This window comes from Caloenas nicobarica, chromosome 24 (genome assembly GCF_036013445.1).
Source record: "Caloenas nicobarica isolate bCalNic1 chromosome 24, bCalNic1.hap1, whole genome shotgun sequence".
Lineage (NCBI taxonomy): Eukaryota > Metazoa > Chordata > Aves > Columbiformes > Columbidae > Caloenas > Caloenas nicobarica.
In genome coordinates this window covers 4,405,517-4,415,641 of record NC_088268.1, presented here as the reverse complement: position 1 = coordinate 4,415,641, position 10,125 = coordinate 4,405,517, and the positions used below count along the sequence as shown (strand labels likewise).

Here is a 10,125-nt window from a genome sequence, read left to right as displayed (position 1 = left end):
TGAAAATCAGCAGACTGTGTCCGCAGCAGCTGATAAAGCCAGATACAAGCAAGCTTCAGATAGTGACAGCCTGAGTGGCTGAACCGTGGGCACAACTATATCCTGAATTTGAGAGTCTCGAAGACTGAGTCAGTGCAGCAGGGATCATTTTTGTGGCTGTGGAAGAGCAACAGGTGGTCTTGTTAAAAGCAACATTCAAAGCAAGAATGATACTCTTGGAAGTTCAGCTCTCAAATAAGCAATTCTGTTGCACGAATGTCTGTTTATTTTGTCGCTTTTAGGGAAATGAGTACTTCTCATTTTGACTAGGAAAGTCTAAAATAAAGGTGAAGTGACATGATAAATTCTAGATTCACCCATCTCTCTCTCCCTTGCTTTGCTATTAGTCCCAGTTTTATTGAAGTCTCTCCATCCACAGGAGTATTGGCTGGCAGTGCTCGTTGTCTGAAATACGGCGAAGCTCCTGGGTGTCCCTCTTGCAGCTGCCTTTCCTGCAGTAGTGGCAAGTCTTGCTCTACCAGTAATTCAGAATAGAGGAAGGGTACAAAACCACTCTGGCCTTCAGCTTGGTCAGAGCCCACCTGGAGCTGGGCTCACGGGGAGAAGGTGGTGGTTGTCTCTGTCTCCATGGCCAAGGAAAACCTCTTGCTGTCGCGGCAAGTGGAGAGCTGCCAGAGGCGCTCCTGGCTCAGGCAGCCCAGCTCCTTCAGAAGCTTGAAGAGGTCGTTGCGGAATTTGACGCCGATGAAGGCATAGAGGAAGGGATTGAGGCAGCATCGGAAGCAGGCCAGAGTGTAGGTCACGTCATCCGCCACATCGAGCTGCTTGCTCTCCTCACACGAGCTGGTGTGGTTGAAGGCTGAGATGGTCTTGGCCAGCATGACGCTGTTGTAGGGCAGCTGGAAGACAACGAAGACAATTACCACAGCAATGATGACCTTGATGGCTTTGTTCTTCTCAAAGTTGCGGGCCTGGAGTAATGTTTTGATGATGATGAGGTAGCAGACAGACATGACCAGCAGGGGAACTAGGAAGCCAAAAACCATTTGGGACACTTTGATGCCGGTGTTGAAGGTCTGCAAGTCATTAGCAATAATGGAACAACGGGGATAGGTGTCCAAGTTATTTACACCGCTGTGAACCAGCTCAGGGATTGAAAGGATGAAGGCCAGGAGCCAAATGAGGACACATGTGACCTTGCTAATGAATATCATCCGGGGTCGGAAGCGGTGGGCGGAGGCCGCCTGAACGATGGCGAAGTACCTGTCGATGCTGATGGAGAGGAGGAGCAGCATCCCGCTGAAGAAACTCATTTTGCAGATGCAGTAGACGGCTTTGCAGGCAAACTCCCCAAAAAGCCAGTGCATGGCTGCACTTGTGGCCCAAAAGGGGAGGGTCAGCAGGAAGAGGATGTCTGCCAGAGCCAGGTTCAGCAAATAGATGTCCGTCATGGTCTTGAGCCTCTTGAAGTAGATGTAGGTGAGCATCACCAGCCCGTTCCCCAGAAGCCCCGTGAAGCAGATGAGGGAGTACATGGCTGGGAGGAAGGCGGCGCGGAAGTTACGGACTTCCTCCTTCTCACACAGGGTCTCAAACATGGTGTAGTCGATGGTGGTGTTGTCATAGTCATCGGTAACGTTGTTCCCGGCACAGAACTAGAAGAAGGAAGAAAAGAAGAGTGCATTGGGACAGGTACTGTGCCTCTCTGTGTTGGGAGGGGAGCCTGGTGCTGCTCTATAAAGCAGGCAGGAGTTATCAGCCACAGACCACAGAGAAGTCCCAGGGAGTTTCCAATCGTTGGCTCGTGCCAACGTCGTGAACAGGGTTGGCAAGGTCTTGTGGCTGAAAACGTTTCCTGTAAGTATGTGGAGTTTGGGGTTTTTCTGGATCTCAAAGTGGGAATTCCACAAGAAATGTTTAGTGCTCAGCCAAAGTAACACCTGCAAACTCTCAGATGTGTGGCTGCTTTCCAGGATGTTTTGGGACCTGCAGACAGCTGTACGTACATAGTCAGCTGTCAGATAAAATGGGAAAGATAATACATCCTTCAGTGTTCACTTTTTCTCAGCAGGGACAACATTTCCTCTTGACTGACTCTACTCATTAGACATTTTTCTAACTTCAGTATTCCCTCCTCCCATGTGAGATATTCCTGTTGCTCCTGTCCCCTTCTCATGGAGAGCACTGGTGTCCTGGTCCTGCTGCCACCCTGTCCCCCCAGGCAAAGGCTTTCATGTGAAGGCAAAGCCTCCCTGGGCTGTTTTTGCTGCTTAATTAATAGAGGTGTCAATGAGATCGGGAGGAAACGCAGCGAGTGAAGCAGGAAACTGTTACGGTGCTGGCACAGACACGTTGCCGATGTCTCATTCAGGCCCAGGCCCCTGATTTAAGTTCTGATTATTCTTGTTTCATCTTCTTACACTGCCGTAACCTACAGGGCAGAGTGAGCTTGTGGTATCTGTGCCCTGCTTTTTGTGTGACTTATTAGTCTCCAGTACCTTCTCCCCATTGCACAGAGATGAAAGGTTTCCCCTGGATACCTCTGCCTGTTATCACTCAGTATCTTTGCGCGCTCTCCATCTCAGGCAGCCTTGGCTTTCACCACATCCTGCCTGCTATCTGGAGGCATGCTGCCAGAAGTGAAAGGGAAAAGAAACAGGCTGCAAAACTCTCCCTGCTCTGCTGAGGCTCTCGGAGAGCTGGAGCTGGGGGCCCTGGGGTGGTGGAGGCTGCTGCTGTGGTTGTGGAAGCGCTGGGCCCGCGGTTCAGGAGTGGGTCACAGCACAGCCCGGTGATTTGGGTTCTCCTTTCCGCTTCAGATTTGCTCTGAGCAGGAGCGGGTGGAGGAAGACGCTGAACTCTTCCTCCTTGAGTATGTCAGCGCTTCAAGACTGACCTCTGTTAAAGCCCAGTGCTTTGGCCAGGTGTTTCCAGAGCCATGAGCCGGCTCTTCACAAGCACGCAGTGTAGGATGCCCTCACCTTTCCTGAAGATGCTCATTTTGGTGCTAGAAAGGGACTTGATTCTAACATCCTGGGCCATCTTAAAATTGCTGTGTATGTCATTGTTTCTGTTCTCTCTTTGCTTTTGTTCCTTTTGTTTGTTTTCCCTGTGGCTTCTAGCGCTGCTTTGCTGTCTCACCGCCCACCTCCCTGCAGGCTGGATCCTCGGTGTGAGAGCTGTGTCCCACACGTCTCCGCAGGCCTGTGGGTGGCTGATTTTTGCCTGTCAAAGTTTTTTGAGATCTCTCTTTACCCACAACACAAACGCAGCTGGATTTCAACAATGTTTTTAACATCTTACCTGAAAAATTAGAGGAAGGCTGAGAGCAAGGGTGACCTTTAGCTGTTTACCTGTAGAAGAAGGAGACAGCGTTAACAGTTAGGTGGGGATTTCCATGTGATGCTCACTTTGAAAAACCAGTGGTAGTGTACTTGACCATGGCATTCTCAACCCTGCAGAGCTCCCCACAGCTGGGTAAACTAAAAACCTGATGAAGATGCTAACAGGATAACCCAGGATCACATAACAAGTTACTGGCAGAGCACAGATTGAGTCTTGGGAGTCTGGCCCCTCCAGTTTCATCTGTAAAGGCTGATCGCTAACTTATGCACAGTATAACAATTTGTATTTTATACATTACTTTTTTTTTCCTACAGTCAGCAGGGTGTAGCATGCTCAACCCTGGTAAAAACATACAGCTGTGCGGGCAATAAATTTGGCCCAGCTGTTCCCTGACAGTGCTGTGACTGGGCTGCAGAGCAGGAAAGCTCTGCTGCCTGCAGGACATGTGTGACTGAAACTGCCTGAAATTTATTGCTTGTCTCTAAATGTCAGAATAGGTTTCTGCTGCCTTTGGATGTGGAGATAGAGGATGCTGACAGCTGGGAGGAAAAATTAAATTCAGAGCCAGATGTGATAGTGGTGAGAGCAATCTCAAACAGTTCTTCCTGCTGTGGTTAGCAGAGGCATAGAGGCCAGTGAAAGCTTTCTCTCTGCTCTATTTAAAGCACATAACCAGCATCTACCTCAGGCAGTTGCAACTAAAAGTCTCTCAAGCTTGGAAGGTGATCTGGCAATTGTGAGAATGCTCTTGCCTCTGCTCTGGCACGAGCAGATGTGTTCTTCCTTGAGGGAGAGTTGACATTGGCTGTTGCGAGCATCACGCTGCTCATCCCAGGATGTCTCTCTGGGCACTGCCTTGCTCCCTGTGGCACAGCCCCTCACCTTCCTGCTGGTTTTCTGGTCTGGGATCACTGAGTGAGGCTGGGGCAGAGGCATCTCCTGCCTTTGGCTTTCAGCTGCCCATTTCTTCTAGAAAGTATGGCTTTCTCCCTGTGGATAAACCTGTTTGTTCATAAATTTGTCTGATTCCTTTGCCTCTCTTGTGCTTAGCAGTCTGTTGTAGACAGCTCTGTTCTGTTTCTTTGCAGAGCTCCTTTGCACCTTCCCTGCTCTGCCAGTCTCCTGTTCAAGTATCGTGCTGGGCCAGGATGATGAACTTCCACTTCTTCAGGTAACTACAACCGTTGCGCCACTAACCCCACTTTATCACGTGCAATTGCATCACTAATAACAGAAATAGTTACTTTGGTATCTCTGGTCGGAGATGCTTGTTTGTATGCGAGTGCTGATGTGTGGGTGAGAGATCCTCAGCCACATGTGAAAAAACTCAACGTCTCAGCCCCACAGCCTGTCTGCGAGCTTCCCACTGTCTCTCGTAGAAGTTCGTTCCTCACCTTACTCCCTTATTTTCATCTTTCATACTCATGCAGCTGGGTGCTTTTTTATATTCATATACCCCTCACCTTCTCTGAATGCTCTTGGGGGCATCTGAAAAGTAGTGTAGTAGTGCACTGTTAGTGCAGTTCATAGTCAGGAGCGGAGGATGCCAAGGTTGGGCTTGAGGCTTGGAGAGGCTTGGCTAAATGCTTCTGGCTGTATTTTATTTTCTGTGTGTCCCGTGGCTTTCACTCTGACCAGTCCCAGACTGTAGGAAGAGGTTTGGTGAGCATCTGGTGTAGCTGTCTCTCCCTTCAAGATTTTGCATATTACACACAGGAAATACACCAAAAGCCCAAACCACTTAAACCTGCTGGGTGAATTTAAGTAAGTCTAGCCTGTAATTGCCCTCCCTACCTGGGACACATGCATGAAGTCCCTGACCTCTGCAAAAACCCAGCCAGTGGTGTCTTTACTCTTCTCTTCCACCTTCTTAACAGCCTGATTTCCTAGGAACTCCTGGAGCTGGTGCTTTTGTCTGCCTGTGCCTTTTGGTGGGTAACAATTACCTCTCCTGGCCCAAAGGCAATTAATTCCTAGAATCTCTATAAAGAGAAGGCAGAGGAGAAGAGTCACTCTCAGTCCACAGAGGGAAGGCACCAACCTAAAGCTGACTCCATCAGTGCCTTGCTCTCAGCATCACTTCTTGGCAGTTTCAGCATCATGCAAAGGACGTGGTGCCGCCTGGTGCCAGGCTGCTGCACTGGCACCGCCAGCCCTGCCGTGGTACCACCTTTCCCTGCTTACTTTGCATCTCCCCTTCAAACCCCAGGACCAGCCCAGCCCCTGTTTAACATGAATGTCATGAATGCACAGCCATGGTGAGTTGCTGTTCTGGTTTTTTTATTAATATACCCCGACGTGTCTAACGAATTAGAACTGATAAAGTGACTCAACTAACGATCCTGAAACAGTTCAGCTAAGTATCATTCCTTTGAACATCTTCACACTTTTTTTTTTCCTCTCGGTTGCTGTTTCAGGTGTCTTAAATGTCAAATGATTTTCAATATAGAAAAAGCTTGCACTGTTTCTTCCCTTCTTTCTGTCCCCACACAACCAGCTTACGCATTTGCAAAGGCATAACCAGAGCAGCAGTGTGTCCTCGTGGGCCTCCTGCACCAGTTTGAGCGAGTCCTTGTGTCACTGGTTTGGACGAAACTCACTTCTCCCTGCAGTGCTCTTAGGGGTCCCAGGGAGCAGAAGCAAATGAGTTGCAGAGAGGAAATGAGACATGCTCTGGAGTTTAATAGACAAATTTAGGTACCTTTCTTTACTTTTTTTTTTCCTTTCTTTTTTTTCCTCTGGCAGTTCTCTGCTGTAGGTATTTTCCTAAAGTTTTGTTCCTCAAAACATTAAGAAAAAGCCCCCTCTCTCTCAAAAGTCCCCACAAACAGTTGAACTAGAAACCTCATTTATAAAAAGACAACAGAAACCCATTACAGCAAATGACTCGACGCCTTATAAAGCCCCCGCATCCCTCAGCTAGCGATGCACTGGTTTGCTGTAGTTCTCAAAAGCACAAACCAGTTTGCAGGCCCTGGGGAAAGGACAATTGCCCCATGTGAAGTGGGAAGGGGCTGTTGATGGCAGCAGCCCATCAGCTTTGAAAAATCTTCCTCCGTAGAGTGAGCACAAGGGGTGGGATTCATCCCACTGAACTCTAGCCCTTGACATCTGGTTTGTTGTTTAGGTTCCCTCCATAGCACAGGGAAAGAAATGGGTGTTTTTAAGGCATGGTTAAGCTGTCATGGGGTGGGAATCGGGGTGCAGTTCATTCTGTGCTATGGCAGAAGAGTGAGGGCTTAAGTTTGAACAGATGATCCCATCCTATTTATCTAAATCTCCCTCAGCATCAGCAGCCAACCTTACGTAAGATAAAAGAAGCTGTAGTAGCAGTGAATCCCTCAGTATGCCCAGAATAGCTTCTGACAGTAAGAAATATTTGGTAGCAGAAAGTCTAGCCAGAGGAGCTGAAACTCAACCGTGTAGGGTGGTTAAAACTGGACAGACAAAATCCTGCAGAACGAAGTACAAGGTCAGTTCCTTCCCAAGCAGGTCAGGCTCTAAGCAGGGCAGCTGCTCCTCTCTGCTGCTGCTGGGGAATGCATGGAGTGAAAAGCAAGGGCCAAGAATGCTCCAGGGAGTGCTGGCAAAGCTGAGCAAACCTGCTCCGGCCAAATCTTTGTGGTGAGAGAATGTTTTTCTGTTGGCCGGAACCGCAAAGCAAAAGTTTCAGTCTTGAGCACCTTAGCACATGTGTAGGCAGTGAGTAACGTGCTGTTTGTATCTTTAAACGTGTACTGGTTTCTGATGCCTCTTCATGATTGGTATAGTAGGCTTTTGGGGAAAGAACCGTATCTTTCTGAGAAAAATTAATCATACTTAAATGATCTAATGACTCTTGGCAGTTAACAGCTCAGTGCCCATTCTCCCCCCTCTTTCCCCTTGACTGCTCACAACAGGCAGAGGAAAGGTACCATCATTTCAGGAGTGATCAGTCCCAATGAAACTAAATCATGCTTTGATTACATGCGTTCATAGATCTGTTACAGAAGAAAGTTAATTATTATCTGCCTCCTCCCCTTTTAGGAAATAGTGAATCAAAAGACAAGACAAGCAGAGATAAGCAAGTTAAATTCATTCTGAAGTGTACCAGTCATGTTTCCTACATCAGTGTTTAAAAAAAAAAAAGGCAGCAATAATACTGTGCACCTTCCTGTGCTGTGAAATATTTCTTTTGGAATATTCCTCTGAAATACAAGTAGAAGCTCTGATTTGAAAATGTCACAGAGAAAAGGCAGTGATGCCTCCCATTTCATCCTGTTACAAAGCTTAATTCATTACACCTGGAACAGGGCTTTAGTGGCATGAACTACTACTGTCCCATCACTCTCACTGTCCTTACTACGGCTCTGACCATGCTCTCTGCCATAAAGAGGTACTGGTTGTGTTGTAAACCCAGTTTGGTTAATCTGGTTATAAACTAATTTACCCACCTGAGCTATTCCATTTGCCCCTCTTCCCTGCACTCCCTCAGTCACACGGGGGTTAGTGTTTGCAAATATTTGAGCAATAAAAAAACCAAAAACAAGTAAAAAAGGAATAAATCATGCAGTTTTAGCAGAGAGAAGCGCCCGCAGCTTATCTGCCACATCTCCGACCCGCAGAGCTGTTCCCATCCTACAGCCACCCACCTATTCACAATCCTGGAAGCTGGTGCCTACAAAGCACTGGGTGTGGAAGAAAAATAACAAATGGCACAAGAAAGTTTCAATCTTTCAGAAAAAAACAAACCAAACCACCTGTCTCACGCCTCCTGGCCTAATGGAATGTCATGTACCAAAGAGAAGAGGTTTCGCTCACTGGCGCTTCTCTTTGAGCTTTGTGTTGGGGTGATCCACAGGAATAGAGACCCCTCCAAGTGTGCTGACTTGGGGCTGTTCCAGCTTTCAGCAAGCACAAAACCATAGTTTTTGCAGCGAAGTTTTGCTGCGGTGAAGATATTAATTAATAGAAACCATTTGCAAAAGACTGGACAACCTTAGGCAACAATAAACTCAGGTATGCTTGCTCCTAATTCCTTGATTTGTTCACTGAATTAAAATGTTGCCAAAGAGGTAGCTTTCACTTGAGAAAAAAAAAAAAAAAAAAAGACATAGAAGAAAAGGTACAAATTATGTGAGAAGAGCTCATTTGCTTTGGGACAAAATAACCCTTTGAACTTGCCTCCAAACCTATTTTTTATGTGTGTTTGTTTCCGATTTTAGTTTTTTGAGCTCGTAAAAGAGATCCTTGCTTCTTTTTTAAATAGTAAATATGAGGAAGATGAAAGCATTTTATATTCTTTAAATACTTTGTTAAAAATATTTCATCCCTGTGTCACAGGGCATGACTTTGGGCATTATAATAAAGCTGAAGACAAAGCCCGATGCTGCAGAACGGGTACTCACCACCATCCATGGTCTTGTTTCAAACCAAGATGAAGTCACAAGGTGAACAAGAGCATCGTACGTTCCAGCGCAGCCTCAACACACCAGGGACCCTCTTGGGGACACTCTGTCTTTTATACTTCCTGCACCTCTGCGAGAAGCTCATGACACAGCCTGATGTCACTGACATTTAGCAGACCCTCCTCCTCCTCTCGGCAGCGCAGGAAAGTCGCCGTGTGCCACGCTGCCTTCAGACACTCGGGTGTTTGGGTCCTTCCTCAGCACACACAGCTGAGGGCTGCACGCACACACACACTTTTTAGTGATACTCGGTAAAATGAAGCAGGTTCTGCTTTTGCACTGACACATGAGAAGTTGTGGTGAAGGAACAGGAGGAAAGTCTCCTTTTGTGTTCTCTCTCCTCTCCGCAGCAGATCCTGCTTCATCTGCCAGAGCATCCACCAGAGCCCAGTGCTGCAGGGATGGGGAGGATCCCTGTCTCCTCCAGCAGACCCTCGTGGAAAAAATGTTCAACTACCACGTGAAAAACCTCAGTGTGCAGGGCTCCCAGTGCCCAGACTGGCTTTGCCCGTCTCCCACATCTCGCAGCATCCTCTCTAAATAATCAGCAGCTCAGGCGAGTACGTGGACTCCCCCCGCTTTCTGCTTTTGGCTGTTTTTATGTTACTGAGTATCAGCATCCACCGTCTTCCTCAAAACGTGCAGGATGCTGGATCCACCATCCTCACCCAAAGTTGGGGGCTCGAAGGCTCTCAGCATTTTCACCTGGCTTCACAAAAGGTGACCTGCACTTTCCTTAGCACCCTCTAACTACACATCACTGGCTTTTCAGCACACTCGCTTTTGTCTTTTCAGTTCACACCTCTGCGACTCTGTTTATTGCTCTGTTTTCCTTTGGTTCGTCAATTATCCAAGCAGGTACGCTGCCTCAGAGCTTTATCTTTTCACCACTTCCGCCAAGAAGCACTAGAGATGAAAGACTTCTCTCAGGTACAGGCAGAATACACAGAAGTGGTGGGTGTAAAGCCTTTGAACAGTCCCGGTGCCGCCTGTGGGAGTGGTGGGTGCGCAGAGATCTGCACAATCACCCAGATCTGCTTGGTGCTCACGCTGTGGCCGCAGAGGAGAATCCGTCCCTGGGTCCGTGGTGGCTGAAGCCAAAGACAACAAGAGAAAGGCGGGTGGTTTGCAGTTTGTTTTCTGCACATACTCCTAAGCTTTAACTTCAGAGTTTTGGCCCATGCCAAGTTGTGTGTTTTCAGAGCCAGTTCAAGCAAATTGTTTTCCTTAAAAAAAAAAAAAAGGAATATTTTAAAATAAACAACTTGCTCTGTGTTTATGACACTCGGTCTTCTTGTACAGTCATGTTTTGTACCTAGGGAGTTCTCAAAAC

The 10,125-nt window shown here is 47.5% G+C and overlaps 1 protein-coding gene across 1 annotated transcript; it reads right to left on the bottom strand.

Moving 5' to 3' along the window:
• Positions 1-593: 593 nt before the first annotated feature.
• Positions 594-8,742, bottom strand: CCR7 (C-C motif chemokine receptor 7). Its single transcript, XM_065651416.1, has 3 exons — positions 8,733-8,742; positions 3,304-3,353; positions 594-1,655 (listed from the first exon to the last, which is right to left on the bottom strand). Exons 1-3 carry the CDS (start codon positions 8,740-8,742, stop codon positions 594-596), a joined length of 1,122 nt encoding a protein of 373 aa, XP_065507488.1.
• Positions 8,743-10,125: the final 1,383 nt, after the last annotated feature.

Excerpts from the sequence above, each read along its gene's own strand:
- CCR7 (XM_065651416.1), bottom strand. Across the intron at positions 1,656-3,303 it reads GCCTTCCTCTAATTTTTCAG|TTCTGTGCCGGGAACAACGT; the intron begins GTAAGATGTTAA and ends TCCTTCTTCTAG.